General features: G+C 35.4%; 1 protein-coding gene across 2 annotated transcripts in view; it reads left to right on the top strand.

Annotated features, from left to right (window-relative positions):
* Positions 1-23,288, top strand: part of DPH6 (diphthamine biosynthesis 6) — a 213,984-nt gene that overhangs the window by 79,597 nt on the left and 111,099 nt on the right. For both annotated transcript variants that reach the window (XM_082318710.1, XM_082318709.1), the window contains exons 8-12: positions 395-486; positions 8,739-8,885; positions 10,185-10,316; positions 14,180-14,309; positions 17,774-17,948. In XM_082318710.1, coding sequence (XP_082174836.1) covers positions 395-486; positions 8,739-8,885; positions 10,185-10,316; positions 14,180-14,309; positions 17,774-17,948 — 676 coding nt within the window. The remainder of the gene's footprint in view (positions 1-394; positions 487-8,738; positions 8,886-10,184; positions 10,317-14,179; positions 14,310-17,773; positions 17,949-23,288) is intronic.

The following is a 23,288-nucleotide window of genomic DNA, read 5'->3' as shown; positions in this document are numbered from 1 at the left end:
TCAAGAACTAATCCCTGGAGCATTAATCAAGAAGAACAGACTTTTAAAAAATCTCCTGTTGATGAAATTAAAAGATTGCTTTACATATTAGTCTCTAGAATGTAACGCATAATGTCATTTATGCTTTCATAGACTACAGCTAACTGAATCTCTCAATACTGGTCTAGAATTATAGTTTATTCCTTTTGAAAACTGAAAATTAGTGAAGATAATGTATTGTTCAACAATACGATTTTATATAGCAAACTATTTTTTCTTAATTTATATGAAAACTAAATAAGAAATTAATAGATTTTCAGTGAGTTACCTTTGAGTCTGTCTTATACAGTGACTAAGTATTGTCTATATGTAAAATGATATACTAATATTTGATGCTAAGAATTTTGTATTTCAGAGATTCAGCCAAGGTGGTTGTTCATTCGGCTGATGCATTTGCACCTGTGGCCTACCTTCATTTTTTAAAATTACACCTGGAGAATAAGGCAAGTAGATTGCAAATGTCATCTTCCTTTAAAGCCATATGCATTCTTTCTATTTTTATGTTGCTTTGTCACAGTTTCGAGTGAACCAACATATTCTCATGTGGGTGTACTTTCAGATAACAATGTACATATTTAGTTGAATTTCAGAACTTACCATAAGGAAAAACTCAACACAAATGCTTCCTTGTGTCAAATGAATGAATGGAGGTAGTATATTTGTGTAGCATTTTTCATCTTGAAACCTCAAGGTACTCAGCCAATGTGGTTCAGTCAAGCACATGTGTAACCTGTGTAGTACAGCTAGCCACACTGTGGAACACAGCTGTATTAGGAGACTGTATGAACAGTGTGGATTTGCTGGGAGGTGGCATCCCTTTTTGCTGTTTCTGATGTAAAGTGGATGATTTAAAAACTTGCTGACCCACAACTGCTCGAGTTTTAAACGTACTGTTTTTTGTTTTATCTTTTCCATATGAAAGATACATCTAATGAATGACTTCAAATCATGTAGAGGAGATTATCGTGGTCAAAGATCTTAAAGAAATCATTAGTAATTCACTGGGATTCATTCTCTTAGCTTATGATTCCATGGAAACAGCAGAATGGGAATAGGAACTCTAGTGGTTTAAATATTGAAGACTTTTATGTGAGCAGAGCTGAGAAGGTCAAAACAGAAGTTATTTTTCTTAGTATTTGTCATCACTTTTCTGTTTTTCTTTTCATTATTTTATGGGTAAAATGATTTTTTTTTTTTTTTTTCCTCCTGAACATCTATAAGTGCTAGTATTTTGTTGAAGAGAGTGCCTCATGATCTTCCCAACTACCGTTGCAGACATCTTTTTATATGTCTTCCTAATTCTTTCTACACTTTGAAGATCACTGAACCTCTTCTAGGTGCAGGGATTGTTATAGAACGTTATTATATTGGTATTTTACATTTCATGTTTTTTGAGTGACTACATTTCCTGAATTTCTTTCAATAGATCATGCCTTCCCCGCCCCCCCCCCCCCTTTTTTAATTTTATTGTTCCAAACAGATAAAATATCTGTACATTTTTCTTCCATGACGGCCTCATTCTTGCCTTGGAAAGTAAATTGTATTTCATTCTGTCAAATTCTGGTTTGGGATTTCTTTCAAAAATAAAACATTAAATATTTGTGTGGGAGACTGTGAAAAGGAGATCAACTAACTATGTGAAGCAAAACCAAATAGGCTGAATAAAGGAAAAATTGGGAGCGGGGCATGGTGGGGAAGAGTGATATAGTAATATTTCTTTGGGGGCACTGACTTTATTGCTGATGGCAAACTTGATGCTAAAATGCACCATGCATCACTACAATGTGACAGGCTAGGGAAAATGAAAAACACAAAGCTTTACATAAATCAGGCAAAAAATCATATTAAAATGCATAATGTTTTATATAAGAATCAAGATTTTACTTTTATCTGTTCAGAAGCTTTTTTCCCCTTCTTATGTAGATGTTTTAGACTTGGTTAAAGCGTCACAGTTTCAAGCAGTGTTGTAGTAAATCATATTTCAAATCCATTGTAGACAAAGCTGTCACACTCTCAAAGGGGTAAGGTTTACAGAGGCTTGCCCTGGATTTTGGTATATAAACTAATGTCTTGTATAGTTAAAAGGAAAATAGTCTGTTTTCTGCAGTGGTTGTATCATAAGGAAAAGCATTAGAATCTTTTGGCTATAGATTATTTTATGTCATGATAAAATAAACTAGGATTTCAAGAAGTTATGAATATGGAGAACTAGTCAGTCTTTCAGAACATAACTGTTACTAAGTTAGCACGGTTTAACGGCATAATGATAAGGAGATGCCTTCAAGATTGATATGCCTGTAGTACTGTACTTTTTCTCACTCTTTGGTGTTTACAAGCCCTACCAAAAAAATTTAAGTATCAGTAATTCAGCACTTACAAGCCAATCCTACAATAATGAATCACTGCAGGGAAAAACTGCTTTAGAAGGAGAACTAATTTTAGTTTTAGACTTTCAAGGGATTACTGAAAATTGGGCAAAAAATACTCCATTATGAACAATGTGTAAAAGTAGCCACTTGTGTAAGCACTTTGTAGAAGCCATTAATAGACTGCACAGTGGTGTGTAATTCTAATAAGTATTATGACATCAGTTTTGTTATCATTTCAGCTGAGAGATTCACGTATTTTTAACTTTTATTGTATATTCATTTTATCTTCGTTATGTGCCACAAGTGTTAATTTTACATTCTTTGAATTTACTTTTATGATCATTATGCAATTATAGCTAGCGTACCTTAGTCTCTGCTGTCTTTCCTCCTCTATAATGCATTTTCTACAGCTAAATCTCTTCATGTTTAACTACAACTACAAAGCCTGTGTAGAAATTTGTTTTAGATTGTTTCTGGCAGCAAAATGAGCCCTTGTGCCTGGGGGAAAATAACATTTTACTCACTCTTCCGGTTTAATACATTACTGTGCAACTTCAAGATGTGTTTTTGCATAATAATTGAAGCTTTTTTTTAACACACCCTCTTTTCTTTCATTACCAGTGATATAGAAAAGGCTAAAGAGATAAATATAAGATTTTATTATTAAAACATTATTAAAAGTTTGATAAACACAGCTTAAGATAACTTTTTTGTAGGCATTTTGCAAAAACATTAAGAATAAATAATAATGCTAATAAAACACTAATGCTCAAAATTCGGGAATGCCTCGTTTACTTCATGGTAAAAAAACAAGGTCACCACTGTGATGTACATAATACAGATACCTAGCTTCATCAGTATTTTACCTTGCCATTAAGACTGTCACTTTGTACATTTAAAATGTTAAATGTTTTTTGTTGAGGGGGAGGCAATTTTGTGAAGCATATTCCAGAATCTTTAAATCAACTGTATCAGCTTTTGTATTAAATACAAACTTAATTTTGAATATTTTCAATTAGGAAAAAATACAACTGTGAAACAAGTTTTTTTACCCTGACAGCACAATGAACTTGCAAAATATTTTTATTTTCCCCATATTATACTCTTCTGTTACTCTGTTAAGTTGTGTTGGCTTTTGAATGATCAGAAATGAATTAAAGCTGTTGGAGCTTCTGCTGATGTGAACATACTTCTGATGACAGTAGTGAACATGTTAGCTATCATTCATGCTTTAAGATTTGCTCTTTCCCACATTGAATAATGAATACTTTGTTCCCCGAGTTCCAGTGACTAGGAGCACACATACATCAAACAATACAAGCTATGAAACTGCAGCCCCTTAAGTTAGGGATAGTCCAGAATTACAGGGAGTCATGTAGTTTTCTTTCTACATTTGGCAGAAGGAAGGAGCTTGCCTGTAAGAGATAGAGGAATCATGCCTGCTGCTGCTCTTTCTTGTAGCATACTATAGCATTATGTTTACCTATCATAAATTGATATTGTGAGGCTTATTTGTTTTCCTGTTTGTAAAAGATCTTGACCTGTTTGGGTGGAACACATTTCAGTAGTGCAAGCAGTTATGCCCCTATTAAACATCAGCAAATCTATTTCATAGATCAATTTGGAGGTGATCTTAAAAACACTTGTAAAAGTTAGAAAAGGTGTTTGGGAGATATTTACCTGCCTTGTGTACTAAAGGAGCATGATCCTGCAGATTAGGTTTGATTTAACTTTGTAGCCTATTTCTGTCCAGTTCTTTCTGGCCTGAATTATTTTAGTTAATTTAGTTAATCTCTATTTAGGACTTTAGCTGCAGAATTAGACTTTGTAAGTGATGTCAGGGGGAACAGGAAGGAATTTCAAGTTGCAGAATATGTTTTGTTGGTGGCATTGTGGGTGGCATTTTTAAGTACTTTGTCATCATTGAATCATACTTCTCCTAGGTAACCTTTAGTTTCCCTTCTGCATCATAAGAATATAGATAGCCCTTGTAGTTACGTTTTCAAAACTTGGTAACAAATTCTGCAAATTTTTTTTATTTCAAACACTAAGATAATAAGTAAAGGATTTCCTTTCTACTCCATTTGATTGCAGATTCAGTCCAGTTCTCTGAGAAAAGAGAATTTTTTGTTCTCTTTCAATAATGGAAAGACTTTATTTGAAAGTCTTTCAGAGTAAAGGACTTTCTTTCCTACGTGTCTGTGTCTTGTACTTGAAATACCGTCTCTCTCATTATATTTATTTCAAGGAGTTCTGTTATCACAGTACACCACAAAGAATAAAGAAATTATCATAGTCTTTCCTTATGTCTTCTGAGCTCTCTGCCCCACTGTATTCTCCTTGCTGCTCAGTGGGAGAACTATCAGTTTTGGAATTGTGTTGTGATAGGTTTTTATACCAGTTTCTGTAGTGGAGAATGTAAGCTTTTTAAGAAGGCAATCTGTTGTTTTCATAAAAGACCACTGCATGGAATTTCAGCTATATCAGTCAAAGTCCTAGCTCCAAGGCATTTTCAACAGGAGAATTTGGATGTTGGAACACTCGTGCATTTGCTTAACTTCATTCTGAGCGCACTTGCATCAATGACATGAGTTATGTGAATATAGTTAAGCATATGCATGCATGCAGGCTCTGATCCAAAATTAGGTTGGTATCACAATGTACAGTGGGTGTGGGAGAAACAGTGTAACAAATGGGAAAATATATTGCTTCTGTGAAGTAACATGAAAATGTTATGTGATAAAATAGGTTCTGTAAGATTTAATTAAAATGTCATTATAGCAAGCTTGATTTTTTGTTTTTAAAGTGATGAGAATATTATTCAGGGAAAGTTAGTCTGTTTGTGGCAGTCTATAACTTTAAGTTTTAAATTCTTAGAGTACTTTCTCTGTCGACAGGAATGGAAGACCAACATTTGTATGAGATTTGAATAGAGCTACTAAACAGAGTCTGGCAGCTCTACTTAGGCTGGCATTGAGCCTGTTGTTCGTCTAGTGCCAGGTTCCACACCTAATACTTCTGCTGTAGCCTGCACCTGTGCTGCTGCAGAAAGTGATTGATTACCTACGTTTTTGGAGCATTGTGGGAGTCAGCCTTGAATGAATCATTGTGACGTATCACAGGCATTGAAATCAACAGTAGTCTATACTTATTTTTACGGTCTTTGGTGTATGGAAGAGACAATGTAGAATTTCTAGTATTTCTTAGTAATTTCCAAAAATTTTGCAACTGACCAGCTGTTTATGTATCTGTATAAACACAGATCTATAATTTTCTTTATATCTGTGAAGCAATATTGATTTAAGCTTAACAATTTATAAAGTATTGACATATTTAGGAAAAATGGACGTGACTGCAGATGATATGAAAATTTCATGCGGTATCAGTTTGGGATATCTGTAATATTAACAAATTGCAAAGCTACAGGGGATTTCTGTAGGTTACACCAAACCAGTTGTGATACAGTCTGTGAGTCTCACCACATCCCCATGAATTTTTTATGAAGCACATTTTGCAGAAAACATGTTTAGAAACATAGTTGAAAGAACAATTTTCACAGATGGCATAAAAATGGAATAGGTGCTCTTTTCATGTTCACTTGCAGAGCGTATAAATTCAGTCCAGGTTAGGGAATTGAGGGAAGTTACAGGTCTCTAATAGTACCTACAGAAGATACCTGTAGCTCTAGATCTCTTAAAAGGTAATTATGTAAAGCTTAACAAAAGTGAGAAACAAAGTGGCTGTCATACTGGCAAGCTGGAACTTTTCCCTTTCCAGTTAACATATTTTATGCCTAGTGACGGATTGTTATACCATATTGAAGTTAAAATCCAGGTGATGTAAAAACAAAACCCAAAGCAGCGTTGCGATGGTATCATTCATATCACCATGTCTGTGCATGCTTACTCGGGGTAGGACCAAGAGGTGCAAACTCTGTGTATGTTACCTTAGTACTCGGCGAATGCCTGTGTTACAATGCAAATTGGTTGTTTCATGATGGACATTACAAATTAGCCAGTGAAAGCAACTAATTTAATAAAACAACAATTTGCAAGAAGGAAACGATAGCACTTCTAGCACTTCATGCCACTATACAGTCTGTATATTTCTATAAAGCAACATCTCATGGATAAAATATAGAAACTTTTAAAAAAAATAGAAAAAATGGAATTTTCTTGGTTCTTGTAGCATAATCCAGCTTAAGATCTATTTCAATTACAGGTTTGTGTTCTTGCTTCTTTATTTTCTAAGTCATACCTGAAGGGTTAGGGGCTATCAGGCAGCCCTCTGGGTAACGGCAAAATATATCAACGGACAGCAGTCCTCAAAGATGTAATTCAATGAGTGGGAAATGGTATAGATGCTGTTGTATATTGTGATGTTGGAATGCATGTCGTGTTTGTGCTAAATTGCAGTTTTCATCTTTGCGCTATTATGTTACATTTAGTTGACTTCTTTTAACCTCTCATGGACAATTGATTCACATAAAGTAGATTATTGCCTTAACTTTCATGCCTTTCTTGGAGGAATGAATAAAATGAGGTCCAATCAAAGAACATCAGCCCCTCTTAGAGCATAGCTTTACTGTTTACAGTGCTTATAAAACTCCCCTTGAGCCCTTTTAGAGGCAGCAGAGCTGTTTCCTCTCATAGGTAATGACCTTTTTGTAATTTAGCCTTTCCTGAGAATTTCCAAATACACTGCTTTAACTTAACTGGATCCTTTTTCTCTCCACTGAAGTCAAATATTGAGGTAAGTGCTGAGTTCTCATTGTAGACTTCTGATGCATACTATAGTTTTCTGCCTTTTTTCCTCACTTTTTTTTTGCTTAGTATCAAGAGAAAACTTGAAGTTGCAATAAGATAGGTTTTATTTTCCAAAGGAAAGAAAAAATACAATAAAATTACTTTTTTTAAAAAAAAAGTTTATATTCAAATTTGATTCGTAATTTTTAATATATCCCATTTTGTTTGACAGCTTGATGAAATCTGATTGTTAAAAAGCAGAGAATGCAGTGTCAAACTTCAGGTGACCTTATGAGTGCTTCGCTGTATAATGTTAATATTCTTTTTCATAGACATTTTGCATGGAAATTCTATAGATAGTACACTAATTTGAGAGCTAAAAGAATATTCAGCAGTTTCTAATCCATATTTAAGGATTGCCAAAGGCTTCATATTTTGTCAACTTTTTATCTTGCTTTATTTGGCTTTATCATCATTTTTGTGAATTTAGTATTTAAGAAGCCTGCAGTAAAATGCATAGTTTAGACACTATATGAAATCTGAGACCTTTGAGCAGAAAATTAATCAATAGAATGTGGAGTTGCAGCATGCAGTGATGTTTGGTTAAGGTTTATGGATAAATTCTACCATAATTCATGTTGGTTTTAGATGACGACAAGTAGTACTAGCCAAGCTAGTGATCCCAAAGTCAACATGCTCTGCAGATTAGGCTGCCTTGGAACATCAGATGAAAGAGAGTAGGGGTTCTGATTGCTCTAAAATTAAAAAAATATATACATATGCTGTAATTACATAACTTGTTGAAAATATAATGAACACAGAATTTTGGAAGACTGGTCAGTATGCATTCTGCCTGTATATTTTGCTTTAAAAGACGTGCTGGGTAGTTTTCCTAGGCCTAAGAAAGCATTTGCGAAGACGAGAAGGTACAGTGAATTATTCTCCTTCCTTGTCAAGAAATTACTTTGATGTATAAACCTTGGGAAATGCTCTTTTCTGTATCTCAAAACTCTGAACATCCCAAAGTGTGGTGAGTTTGATGGAAAGGATAGTCTTTGTGAGATGAATAGAAAGAGATTTTTTTGGCTTGCATTCATTCAAGGTTCCACAAAGTTTTAAAACTTTCTTGTTAGTCTTTTTCTCTGTTTCAAGTGTTTAGTGACAGTGTTAATTATGAAATGGTTACTTTTGCATGTTTGTTCCTTTTTTCACTTAATTTATACTATTTTTGAAAACATAGTTGTCCTGTATATATTTGTGGAATAGCATTTCTTCGGCATAGTATTCTTTCTGTCTCTTATTTTGAGTCCCATCATTTTTCATTACTTATTTACTACTTAGTCTGCATTTTTATTCCATATGATATGTCAACAGGAGCACATTGTATTCTGCCAGTTTATGCATTATAAATAGTGGGAAATCCTAATGCTGTTCTTCCATGAATTGTTCTAAGCTTATGTACCCATTGAGCTATAGTATTTTTTGTAATTGAAACCCAAAATTTGAATGATGAAATGTGCTGATTTCATACTGCTTGGCATGCTGTTTACTTGCTTATTTTATAATGTTTGTCTCAAGCAGGTAGAATCTTCAGATACATTTATGGTCAATAGCTGTTCTTGTGAGGTAAGCTGCAATGATGACGATGTTTTCCCTTCATCAGAAGAGGACGAACCACAGAAAAACATTCCAGTCATCTGGAAGTCTTTGAAACATAATTCTTTGGATTTCAGTGAGTCTTGCACAGCTTTCATTAGAAAAATAATATTGAGTATTTCATGCTGTGGTGGAGTACGCTGTTAATTACTATAAGAACACTCCTGAAAAGAATGTTCGTGACCTTTAATAACCAGTCTGGGAAAAAAGAGATCCTACTACAATGTGGTTTTCTGATAGGAATCAATAGATCTGTAGTAATGAAGCATTTCAAGTTATTTTACAGAAGGAGCATAACCCATTTTTTTCCTTCCTTCCTCCCTCCCTTCCATCCTTCCTTCGTTCCTTCCTTTCAGAAAACACACATTAATGTGTTCTGTTTGCCTGAATGAAATTACTATAATATAATCATTCAAGTGGAGGGACTGAGTTTTATTTAAAAGGACTAATCACACCTGTGCCCATACTCTACTGTTTTTAAACTGAAAATAGAAAAGTACACTCTAAAATGAAGTGCAAAACACAACCGTTCAACTTGCTTACATAGTGTATGAGTCTGTCCCCACCCAAGCAACCTCAGGGTGTCATGCATGATCAAGTGCAGCAGCCTAGCAAGTTACTGTCTCTTAGGTGAGCTGCAGTAACTAATCATATGCTTGATATTAACGCTGCCTCAAACATGAGGTGATTAATGCAAGATAAACCTGCATTCATAGATTGGTACCTCACTGAAGTACCACAGCATCACTGTTACCCTGCACCCAAAGATTAGTAAACTTTTCCTGAAAACTCAGTTTCATAGCATAACGGTGTTTGATATTGAATGGTATTTAGGCTCTGGAATATGGCTCAGTGCCTGGTGGGATGTTAAAAAATGTCTAAACACGTTATGCATTTGCTAAGATGATCAGAACCACGTTAAACACCTAACTTCCATTAAAATTTGGCATATAAGTTTGAAAATCTGTTCCTGTGTCACTTACATACTTTTGAAAATTTTAGCTTTTCAGTGTCATGTCTTGTTCCAACTCTGTATCAGAACAGGTAGAAAAATTGTAAAAGGTCAGCAAAAATGGAAAGGAAGAGAGAAAGTATTGAATTCTTAGCTAAATACTACTTGCAGGCATATTTTCTGAAGGCAGTGTTGGAGAAGGATTTGTCAAGTAGCATTTGGAAGCTTTTATTACCAGCACATTTACTTTTAAGTTTTTGGTTTGTATCTGTGTGTCTGTAAATATTTTTGAAGACATTTTTACAGTTTGTGATTTTTTTTTTCTGTAGATGTTGTTCTTACTTCAATGATTTAAATTATATGCTAGGTTAATCTGAAACCTTTCATTATAGTAATCATAGTGCTGTTCTTCATTTCCCATAGCTAAGACGTTTGGAAGTTCAGGAAAATCCCTGAGTGGTTACCAGTGGTTTTCCGGTATCACTGCCCACTTCCTTCCATCAAAAGGCAAAAATGCTCAAGAGGCAGCAAGGGAAGCATTTTCTTCTCTCCGAGGTGCTTTATTCAGTTAATGCATTATCTGCTGTTAACTATACTGGTTTTAGTATGGTAGTAAGTAAGAATATGTATTGTCATATAGTTTTATAACTTTAAATGTTGTGGTTGTCAGTTCGCCATCTCATTTGGCATTTGATTGGAATCATTGATATCAAGACTGTCAGCTTTAATATTGAACACATAATAATTTGACTGGCTTTTGAAGACCCTAGAAAAACCAGAGTAGTGTTCATATCACTGTAACAACACTATTTCCACAGTACTTACTCACTTTATAACTTGCTTTATAGCTTTCCTGCAATATATACTGTGTGTGTGTGTGTGTGTGCATGTGTGCTATGGATGCTGTCTACTTGCTAAAGCACTTTTGTAGCTACCGTAATTTTAAATTAAGTTTTCTAGAAAGCTGTTGCACATTTTGGCATCTAGGATTAGGTCAGTAGCAGTATATCTCATTTATATTCTTAATGTAAAGGAGAAATTGCTATCTTGGGGATCATGAAATCCAGGTTCCTTACTATCCCCCTCTTACAAGATACTGACATAAAATAAAATGTTCACATTTTTGTTTTTTATTTATTTTTAAGTTTAAATTTTAAGAAAAGCATGTTTATACAGGCTTCTTTTCATTCATAAAAATGGAAATAATTTTTAGTATCTAAATGGGTAGGCTCATATTCTTGTTCATGAATTTGCATGAGGTATTGTCCTATAAAATCTTATTTTTTGCATGTGCAGCTGAGTATTCAATTCATGATTGAATATAGGATGATAAAGAAGCCCTAGAATTTTTTTCAGAAGCAAAGAAGTTATACTTTGTAGAAGGTCATTAAGCTAGTTTTTGATTGCTCAGAAATCAGCAAGGTGGATGTGATCAAACTTTGAGTGAAAGACAATAGTATTTAGTGTAAATCTTCTGGGCGTAATCTGTAAATTGAAGCAAAAGGGTTGTGTAATGTTGTATTTTGTTCTCATTATATTTGAATGGAAATCTGCCAGTACAAACATGATATTTTTTTCCCTTAGCATCTGTCAGAAAAGATTGTGTCTCTGACTAGTACAGTAGCCTGTTGCTTTCAATAAATTACTTGCATTTAGCTGTATTATAGTAAAAAAAAAAAAAGATCCTTGGTAGAAAATGTCAGTTCTCACATTTCCTGTAGTTTTTCTCTTTCTGGAAGTGAGTGTGGAAGATTGAATGAATTATGGTTCTGTCATGGCAAAAGAAAGAATTTGTTTCTGAGAACTTAACTGATCTGTAAATATGCACAAGGCTTTTTCTGAACTCATACTTACGATCTATACAGCAGTTCAGTCTTCAGTGCTGTGAGAATGGAATAAGCACAGTCCTTTATAACCTCTTTGCTGGGTTAACTGCTTTAATCACCTCTAAAGAGGATAAGTGCTGCCAAAAGGATTCAGAAATGGAAATTTATTACTAGACATAATGAAACATGGTTGTTCTGTAAAGTAGATAGAATTCTCCCGTGAAACCAAGAACAGGAGGAAATTCAGTACATTACTGTTTACATTTATTTTCTTAAACTCTTCTGTTAAACTTTTCTTTAGATATGATTGGAAGACGACAAAGATTGCAGTGCTTTATATATAAAGCAGCTCTGGTGCAGCTGTACCATGGCAAAGCTCCATAGGCTTGAAGGGAACTACATAGATTTTTATTACACGAAAATTTAGTCTAAAATGCTACTTCCTGTAGACAGTTTGGATACTGTCTTTTGTGGCTCTCAGTCTAAGGATCCTGGATGACCCCTGTAAAAAGAATAAGCTGTACTTCGGCCAGTGTTGTCTTTTGGGTCAGTTCTTTTTAGGCAGTTCTGCCTAAGTAAGGATGAGTCTCAGCTGGTCATATTTTATAAATTAGTAGGAAGAGTGAATGGCTTGAAACTCAACAGAAGGGCTGTGTGGTTTCCCTGTGCATCCTGGAGATGTGCTGTGTAAGAGTCCTCTCCTTGGGAAACAGAACTTGTTTTCAAGAACCCAAGTGGTGGGTTGGTAACTGGTTCATCACTTATGCCTTTCTACTAGATAGAGTGCTTTGGGCGGTCAATTTTATTCTGCTTACAAGCTAGGGAGAAATTATTTCCCATCATTCTTCTAATTCATGCAGAGGAAAAGGGGATTGTACTTTTACTTACTTTAAGAAGATTTTTTAAAATAAAGCTAGAAATTATTAATTTATCCAAATGTCTTTACTTTTAACTTGCTCTAATACTGTTACATGTCCACAAATTAGAGTTAGTTTGTTGGCTTATGCATTTTAAATTCAGACCGGTGTGTGGGGTGTGTGTTCAGTTTGGTTTTTTTTTTTTTTTTTTTTTTTTTTTTTTTCCCAGCCGGTATTCCATATAATGCTGCAGAACTTTTAACTGCAGGCTGAAACTCGTTCTTCTTGACTAAAATGCTGGCTGGAAATTTGAAAAATGTCCTTGTTTCCTCCTTGACTGATGACATAGCATTGACCTAGTGATTGCTATCAGGCAGCATTCAAATACATTTATATTTCTGGACAGAATTATCATTGTGCTAATTTTTCAGCTGATATTTCTGGATATGTATCTTGACTTCATAGGAATTCTGTGTCAATTGCTATATAATCTCTTATATCACTTAGTGCACACTTCCTTTTCTGTCAATGAGAATTCCCCAGTTCAGATTGCCAACACTAATGGCAGTATGACTAAGTAAAGCTGAGACATTTAGAGCAAAATTCAGTATTGGTGTGACCAAACTAACCTTAACGGAAGTGCGCCAACTCCTGAATGTCTTTAAAAGCACAGAGAAGTTTTGCACAGAAAATATTTGTTTCTCACTAAGGCAACAGCCAACAGAGATTGTCTTTATACTCTTGTTCTGCTCCACTGGAAAGCAAATATATAGGTATATACGGGTACACACTGTGACATTAAAGGACAAGATCACCAAAGTTACACTGAGAAGAGCTTTATGTAGCTCATTTAAGTTCGGTCACAGGGGACTCTGTTATTATATATGTTCTATATTCAGAGAAGATTTTCTCTTAATTTGATTTCTATTGCTCATGAGTTACAAAAGGTCCACACTGCAGAGCTGATTCACGTATCTCGTTATGGTATTGACTATGTAAGAGTAATACATTCTCCTTAAGTGCTATGACTGGAATCTTCTGTGCATACACATTCAGATCATCCTGACTTCCCAGTATCTTTAACTGTCTGCTTGAACTTCCCTCTGCTCTCATCTTTCCTTCATTTCTTCTGTGGCCATTTCTGTTTCCTGTTGTCTGTCTTGCTATTTATAAGTCTTTGTTTATGTGGAGATTATTATTGCAGTGAGGGTTTTTCAAAACAGCTTAGACAAGCATCCCTCTGGAATAGCATATAAATATTTGATCTTTTCTTTGAAGAGGGTGATGCACTAAAGGACCTTTTATTGTCCTTTCCAGTTCTGTACTTTTGTGATTCAAAGTCCTTTACAGATTACTAGCTGTTGTAGACTGAAAATAAAAATATACAACATAATATAACTTATGGATACAAGGAGTTTGGACTGTAACATATCTACATGCATTAATGCATGATATGTTTTCTTGGGGCAAGAGTTCACCACTGCTCAGGGCAGATAAAATTTATCTGTATTCTGTTTCTGTATATTTGGAAAACTAACATGAGAAAGAATTTAATGAAAAAAGTAGATATTAATGTGGGGAAAGGTAGCATGTTGCAAAGCCTTCAGTCATGGTTAGACAACTGTTAGGTTATTACCAGTTGGTTTTGCTGAACAAAACCAGGAGGTCTATGCAGTTTTTCTACACACATTTAAAATATTCTGTCTTTAAGAGCTGTATTATTTTTGTCCTGCAGCTAATATGACTTCTGAGGGATTGAAACTGAAGGATATTATTTTGGTTCATCTGTATATGAAGAGCATGAAGGATTTCAATGTTATAAATTCAGTTTATGTGACAGAATTTGATTTGTGTCCACCAGCAAGGTAGGATCAGACTACTGCTATAGTATATTTATGATACACTGTAATATACTGAATTATTTTTACCATATTTATGAAGCTTTTCTCCAAATGTCTGTGCTTCAGCCTTAGAAGTAGACTTTTGCTGCCTTTTGGAGGAATCACATCAGGGCTGCTCAACTTAAAACCACTAGGATTGGAAATTTTTGCCTTAATATATACCATAAGGTTTATAAATGCCCCCCATATACATACTTAGAGAAAAATAATACATTTTTTGCAAGTCTCAGTTCTTCTCTGTGACTTGATTGAACTGACAACTCTTTTGTATTGGTGGGATTTTATGTGCTTTTTTTGTTTGTTTGCCTTGACCTGCTGGGAGCACTCTTCTGAACACAGCCCAGGATATCATCAGCCCTCTTTGCCACACGGGCAAATTGCTGGCTCATGTTCAACTTGGTGTCCATCAGGAACCTCCAGGTCCTTCTCTGCAAAGCTGCTTTCAAGCCAGTTGGTCCCCAGAATATGCTGGACCATGGGTTTGTTCCTCCCCAGGTGCAGGACTTTCAACTGCTCCTAGTTGAACTTCATGAAGTTCCTGTGTGCCTGTTTCTCCAGCCTGTCGAGATCCATCTGGATGGCAACACAAACCTCTGGTGTATCAGCCATTCCTCCGTTTTGTATCATCTGCATACTTGCCAAGGGTACACTGTGCCCCATCATCCAGATTATGAATGAAGATGTCGAACAGGACTGGAGCCAGTATAGATTCCTGGGGTACACCGCTAGTTACTGGCCACCTGCAATACTTTGTGCCACTGATCTACACCCTCTGGGCCTGGCTGTTCAGCCCGTTCTCAATCCATCTCACTATCTACTCATCCAGCCCATACATCAGCAGCTTCTTTATGAGTATGTTTTGGGAGACAGTGTCAAAAGCCTCACTGAAACCTTACTATCAATGATTATTAAGTCTTCCTAAAAGTGATGAGGTTTGGAACCTTCTGGGTCCTTGTGACAAACTTTATTCACCTCATTCTGTTTATTGTGTTAAACACAAAAGCAAAATTGTTAGCTGAGGAGGTGCCCGACATGCACGTCATGAGATACTGGGAGTTATTTCAAGACAGTACCAATGTATACTTACTCTGTTGCTTTTCTTCCCCTGCTTAGATGCACTTGGCTGTGGTTGAAGATGAATACTGGACTAGATGGATCTTTGGCTTGCTTTGTTCTTAATGCCTTGTGTTTCCATCAGATAATGATTGTTAGTGGGTAGCTTAGCTGTACTTATATATTCAGTAAGAATGCAAGTATGAAAAAAAATTCAGACTTCTGAATACACTGGTGCTAACACTTTCATTCATAGATCCCCACATCATAGGTTTTTAATATCTGTTGTACAGAATCTTCAACATTGCATCCAAGTCCACCTCTGACATAATGAAACAGCTTTATGGTCTAGGTATGCAGTATGTGATTCCTGTGTTATTTGAGTGTGTTGGGTTTTTTCCCCACTGGAAATTGGATAACAGCTAGCCCATGAAATTTTTGTTCTGTTTTTTAAAAGTTGTGTGTTTAAACTAATTTTTTTTAAATTCTTTATTGCCTTTGTCGAAAGGGCTTATTTCTTATTACAGTAATTCATGTTCTTAAACATCTGAGACAATATGCTCAGTATGCAGAACGGCTATAGCTTGAAAAATTCAACTTGGATAATAGATTAATACTGATTGGAAGGGACATCCCAAGGTCATCTAGTCCAATCCCCTGCTCAAAGCAGGGTGAACTGTGAGGTCAGACCTCATGTCTTGTTTGTATTTTTTAAACCAACTGTTTAGCAATTTTCTAATACAAAATACTATATTTTGTACTCTTAATACAGAATATATACTATAGGCATGCGAATTTTAAGTATAGCATGACAAATAGTTAAAAGACGTTGTTAAGATAATGTATATCATCATAGATTCACATTCGGCTATGCTGTCTGGGTGTCAGAAGAGACTAAAAGAGAGCAGAAAGATGCTTCTTCGAGATGCTGATTGTAGGGTTACTAAATCACAGAGGGATGGAGTTTTGGTTGTGTGTGCCTTCAGGGGAGGGATCTAGTCCCAGCTGTAAACTACAGAAAATGAATCTCCACTCCTATGTATCTTAAGCTCTTTTTATGACACTTAACTTCTCCCAATTTAGCTTCCTTCATTTCTCATGCTGCTGCATGTTTTAAGCCTCCAAATTTGCATAGCCAGCCACATGGTCTTCCATCACTAAAATAACAGGTAGAAAGATTAGGAAGTTGCAAGAAAATGGCTTTTTATAATTATTTTTATGGAACAAACAGATTTGTGTTGCATTTTGTCCAGAAGAAAAATTATACAGCAGTTTGCATGGCTGCATTATTGCGTTATGCACAGAGACCTGGTTGTGGGAGTTCTCACAAGCAATATGCTGGAAGCACTGACTCAAGGGTGTGGATCGGCACTAAATTTGCAAAATTGTCTTGAAAATTTACCAGCCCAAGCAGAAAATCCATTCATCCATGCTTATGATGATGGTAATGAGGAAAAAATACTGTATTTGCATGTGGGAGGAGGGGAGAAAAATAGTTTTAGGAAGAAATAAGCAAGATGAGAAGAATTTTGTAAGGTTAGATTATATGATATGTAAAGAGAACAAGTAATTTTTTCTTGGATTCCTGCTGGGAGCTAAATGACTTTTTTGTGCATGGACTGCAAATATAATTATTTTTCAGGCTTTGAAAAGTTGATTTCCCCCCCACACCCCCTGCTTTTCTCTGGCCACATGCAACAGACTGTCTGTCGCTGTCTGTCCAGGCACTCAGTCTTCCTTGGAGCAAACGAAAGTGAACTTTTTAAATGAATGCTTAAGTAGGCTTTCAGTCCTGTCATAAATGTGTGTCTGTCATGCAACTTGAAGTATAACAGAAAAATACACTCAGTATTGCATGATAACATGTGAGAAGGGCGTAAAGGAACAATAAGCTACTGCTTTTTAGAAACCTGAACTTCTAGTCCAACCATTGGAAGGACATTCAGTGAAAAATGCGTGGAGGTGAGAATATGACAATGATACACTCAGTCTGAAGGCTGCTTACCATAACTTATCTGGCATTTCCAGAGTTGTGTGGTCAAGGTTTCTTTTAATGAAAGAACTCATGTATTCTTAATAAAGTAATACACATCCTAAAAATAACCAAATGGAAATGAGCCATTGGCTATGGTGCTAGTTTCTTTTTGGTAACGGAAATTATCTTGCTGGAAGTCTGAAGCTGATCATTATTTGGAGAGGAGATAACAGTGTAAATGCTAGCAGGTTATTGTGATACCATAGCTTTTATTTTATGTTCCTGACAAAATTTCATAACATAGTATCCAAACAAAAAAAAAAAATCATGGAAAATAAATGCTGAAAGTTGGTGCAAGCAAACTTTGTGTTTGAAAAAAATAATTGTCTTGTGTTTTCAGAGTATGTGTGGAAACCCTGCTACCTGATGGAGTACTGTTTTGCATGGACTGCCTCGCACATAAGTATGACATTGCAATGGATGATGTGTTACGTGATGAAAAGCTGGTTATGCATGTACAGAGCATTTCCCACTGGGCACCTGCTAGCATAGGACCTTACAGTCAGTCCATCAAGGTAGGGAATCTTTGTTACTTCATGTGAACTATATGTCAGTTTACTGAAATGAGTACAGTTATAAAGTCTCCTTCTCTCCCATCTGAATGTGCAAAAGAAAATATGTAAAAAAAAATAATTAAAAATGAGCATTTTTAATTTATATTTTTAAAACTTATGGACAAAACAAAAACTTAACCTGCATCAGTCTTTCATTTTGTGATCATAAAACAGGTTAAATTATTTTTTGCAGAGAATCTCAAGAACAGCCTACTTTTGTTATATGTTATAATTAGACCAAATCATTGTGTTGCACATACACTTTTATAATCTGCCCGGAATATAAACACAATTTAGGAACATCGGTGGATATTTGAAATTTGTTTGTTTAAAGTGAGCAAGTTCAAACTTTTTTATAGGTAAGTCAATCCTAAAATGCTTATTTAATGGAATCCCTCTTGAGGCTCTTGGTACTGCTTAACCATTTAAAAGTACAGCAAGGTTGAAGAACTGTTCTTTTTTTTCAAATTAATAACAAACTGAATAGACTATTACATACTATTTAAAAGTATGAAAAGGAGGCAGTAAAGTATCATGGCAAAGTGGACCAAAAATTTGAATAAAAAGCTTTTTTCCTAATATAGTGCCTCTTGTCCAGCTAGTACCATTCTGACATTTGATGAAGTGTCTCACCTTTTCTGTTGCAAAAAATGTATATATCGCTTTCTTATCAATACTCCTCTTGTGTAATACATTGTCCAGTCTAAATTATTGTGTCATGCAAACTGATTTAAGCAACATGTTATGGCATCTGTTTAAATTTCCTGAAACTTATTTTGAGTCTGCAAACCCACCTAATATAATGGCCATGGAATTGTACTTTGTTTTGTCTTTGTATCATTTTACAGAAAATTTCAGGACTAGTATTATCCTTCAGAAGCTCATGTGGAATTTGGTTCATTTGCAGGAGGAAATGTTGGTAGATAACTACTATATTAATCTTGTGGTTATAGCAGGGTGGGTTTTTGTCATCTGTGTATATCCGTTTTTCTTGAGAAAGCAGAAAGTTGGTTTATTAAACTGTCTTCCATTCAGTCTTACACCTTGACAATCATAATTGTATCATGTCATGCATAGTCCTGCAAAGATAAAATTTAATAAGCTTTGTACTTTGTATTTGGAGAAACTTCTCTGATATATCATTGCAACTAATCTGTATTACTGTCCTGGAGCTGGCATAGACTAAATGCAGAAAACAGTGTGAACTGAAAACTGCTTTAGCCACCCATGCTGCAGATGGACAATAAGCAGGCACCGCCAGTCTCTTGGATCACCTGGTGGTATGGAACAGTCAGCATAGCTAAGGAAAGGCTCATTTCTCTTCAAATATAGTGTAACCAGTAACATTGGTCAGCAATTTAAACATTAAAGAAAACTTTCCACTGTTTTTTGTTTGTTTTTTCCCAAGGGAACATTTCAGTCAAGCGACATTATTTTCCCTGAAGGTGGAAAATAAGTATTTTTACTTTTAAAATCCAATGACCACAGGAGTAAAGAAACAGTAATGAGAAGTTGCATCTCTGCCAGAGGTTCACTCACTTGTTATCCTTTATGGCTAAGCTCCGTCTCTAGTCCGCAAACACCTGTATGGGGGAATTGGTAATATACATAACAGCAATAGTTTTAATTTTCCTTTGCCAGATTTTGCCTTACTACTGCCACCAATATGTTGCATCTGAGTATCAATATTTAACGTTATCCTGGTTTTGTCTTGCTAAGAATCTTTGACTTTTTGGTAACATATTTCTGTTCTGCAGAGCTTGATCCAGTAAACGTCAAAAGAATGTTCTTTTTTTTATTTCAGTAAATGTGTTTTATATTTAAATAACTTTTTTTCTTTCTAAAATAGCATGTAAAGATGCAACCTATAAAACCTGTTCATAAGAATACATCACAGAGGAATGCATAAGTGCATAAACAATGTATTTGCATTTGAAAATTTATTAATGGAAGATACGGATCTTGTATCTTCTTAAATGTGAATTTTCCAAAATTAAAGTCTTTTTTTAGGTGGGTTTTCAGAACTTCCTTGGGCTATGTATGGGCAGGTATTAAGCTCTTAAGGTACCAATGGAAGTAAAGCACTTCAGTATGTTTTAGGAATAGAATACATTTTCCAGAATAAATAAGGAAGGAACAAAGGTCGTTTTTTTAATCTTTATAGTCAACAAAAATTATCTGAAGTTATAATAATTTTGTGATGATGAAATGTTGATCAGTTTTGGATGTTTGAGGAACAGAAGCTTAATGATCTTAAAACAGTAAATGGTTAATACCCTTACCTTGTGTATCTGTAGATTGTTTGTCATTTGCTTGACAGCAATTAGACAATTAAATTGTCTTTTCAGTCCAAGTTTTGTGGACACTGGGGAATCATCATGTATTTTAGCACAGTGGTTTTGCTCAGTTCAGAATAGGCCAAGGACTGTAATATTTAGGGTATTGCAAGTTGGGATTGATGTGCACTGGCATGTAAGAGCGCAGCTGGCAGTGGAAAGGTGTAGGTAGCTCATGCAAACTATGGAATTCACACTTCAGGCTCAACAAATCACTCAGCAGAGCATCACTTTAATTCTGTAGAGACCTTGCAGGTTCCTGCCAACAGTGCTATGAGGACGAAAAGTAAAAATTTGAAATTTAACGTGAGAATGTCCTGACCTCAGTCTGATAGACACCAAACAACAGTGGCAGAATGAAATTAGGATTTTCAAAGTATTTATAGCAAAATCAAATGTTCTTCCTCTTTTGGGATTAACATTCTTTAAGAACAACTTCAGTGTTTCTACTTGTAAGAAGTAGACATAAACTGTTGTAAGATACAATATGACAGACTTTCTTACAATTAAGAAAAACTTGAGATCATTTAATATATTTTTCTTGGTCCACCTGTTTTATTGGTGCAGAAACCTCTGCCAATCTTAATGTCTATGTCAGCAACTGGAATGTAAGCTACGTCAGAGTTACTGTAAAGGCTATACTGCTGATCTCAGTAATGCATAACAAGTGTTCCGATTATGTCCTTCTAATAGTAGTACCACAGACTATCTAGGCTGTTCAGTGTAGGAATATGTGATGATACATGGTTTGCCTTCCTCCAGATCTTTGTTCCACAGTGGGCACCAGCCCAATTTGTGCTGGTCTTTGGTAGTAGCTCACAATTTTTACGAAAGGTACTTCATGTTTTTACTTCTCACTGTTATCAGATTATTATTTTATTTTCATGTTTTAATTCTTTTTTACCAGTGGATTAGAGGATTTGTCAAGACTAAGCAGTAATTGGTAGCTTGTATAGAAACAGCTTACTTACCATCTTCACAAAAGCTAACAGCACAGTTGTACATCAGGGAGTTAGACACGAAGATGCACTGCAAAGCAGTGTTTGGGGTGAGAAATTTATACTGAGAGCTTATTCATGAGTATTTATTTTGTGAGAACATTCTTTGAGCATTTATGAACTGTGAGCATAGTTCATTAAAAAAATAATTAAAAAAAAAAAAAAAAGCCCAGTGCAGCTGAAACACTAACCACAAATACTTATCTAAGAATGTATGGAAAGTTGACAGTGTTTTTACCAGATGTTCTTCTAGTATGTTAATGTAATTTAAAAGTCTATTTGCACTTACAGTTTGTTTGCTTTGACAAAGTTTCTTAATGTTTTTCTATCTGGAAATGAACAAATAAACTGCCACAGTAGAGTTTATTGTACTCTCATATTCTACAGTAATTTTGATTTTTATACACATACTGACATGTATGAATCTATGACTTGATTATGTCTGTTGAACCTTTTAGCTTTTCCTTGTGACCTCAGTTCTTTCCCTCTGACAGCTGCCAAATCCTAGTTTCAGCTATCCTTCAGGCATCTTTTTCTCAGTTTTCTCCTCCACACTGTCTGAACCCAGTAGTACAAACATAAAAACCAAAAGTGTTCTTACTCTCTGATTCCAATGTCTAGATACCTATAACTTCATCAAAGTTGGGTTCTTTTTTTTTCTGTTTACTCACCTTACAATAAATTATTTTTGCTTTAATTTTTCTGGTCATCAAGGCATGATAAATTAGTGGGCAAGTACTGTGGGAACAGTAGTGAGAACAGAGAGTCTTGCATCTGTTGTAAGGCAGTGATGCTTGCAGTGGTTCTAATGTTTCCTTGCTAAGAAGACTTAGTTCCTTCTCTTGCAGTGAAACTGAAAATGGTCCTATAAAGCTTAGTGCACAATTTGTACCAGGTGGCTTTAAAAGGAGAAAGTGGTGTTGGAAATAGCCTTGTCTATTATGTAGACCAGGAAAGATGATTACCTGGCTACTTAAACTATCTGACTGGTTGCAGTTTTCTGAAAGCACGCTTAGCTGTTGCTAAACAAAATGTATCTTTTAAGGAATCCATGCATTTAGGGATGCATAGATTATCCTTGTAAGAAGATCAGCTGAAGAAAGACGAAGATAGAAAGATGTCAGGAAATTCCTATTAGTGAATCAGGGATTGAAAAAAATCACGGTATCATTCTTAAAGATATAGTTAACCCTTTAAAATACTGCTTTTTCACATAGATATAGCTGATAAGTTGTTCGCTTCCTTTCCATCTTTTCCTTTTGTGATTCAGCGACAGTATATTACATTATACCATAGATAGTAATACAGGGGTAGAATACCTAGAACTTCCAGTGGGTGGAAAAAAAAAGTGGTAGTCGACAGTTCAAAGTCTGAATAGTGTTCCTCTGGGATTGATACTGTTAACATCTTAATCAACAACTTGGACAATGGGACTGAATGCATGCCTAGTAGGAACTGTGGATGACAGTAATTTGGATAGTGGTTGATGCACTGGAGGGCAGGGCTGCCATTCAGAGATACCTAGACAAGCAACTGATAACAGGAGCCTCATGAAATTGAACGGAAATGAAGGAAAATTCCTGCAGCTAGGACGGAATAGTCCCATGCAGCCATGTAGGATGGGGACTGGCTGTCTACATAGTAAATCTGCAGAGAGGTAACTAGAGGTCCTGATTGTCAGCAATCTAAATATAAATTGGAAGTTCACCATTGTAGCAATGAAGGCTAGCTAAATACAAGGCTGCTTTAGCGAGGTTGTAGCCAGCAGGTCTTCAAAACCTGACTGCACAAGGACTTCAGCAGACTCGTCAAATGTCTAAGTTAGCCCTGCTCTAAGCATAAGGTTGAATTAGTGATTGTAGAAGTCCTTTCCAACCTAAATTTTTTGTCAGAGTCTATGATTAAAATTACAGATTTACTGACAGAATAACAGAAAGGAAACAGCATAATTATAGAAAAAAGAAGTC

This window comes from Platalea leucorodia (genome assembly GCF_965183815.1).
Source record: "Platalea leucorodia genome assembly, chromosome: 7".
Classification (NCBI taxonomy): domain Eukaryota; kingdom Metazoa; phylum Chordata; class Aves; order Pelecaniformes; family Threskiornithidae; genus Platalea; species Platalea leucorodia.
Note: the sequence above shows the minus strand (reverse complement) of the source record. Positions and strands in the feature narration are given on the sequence as shown.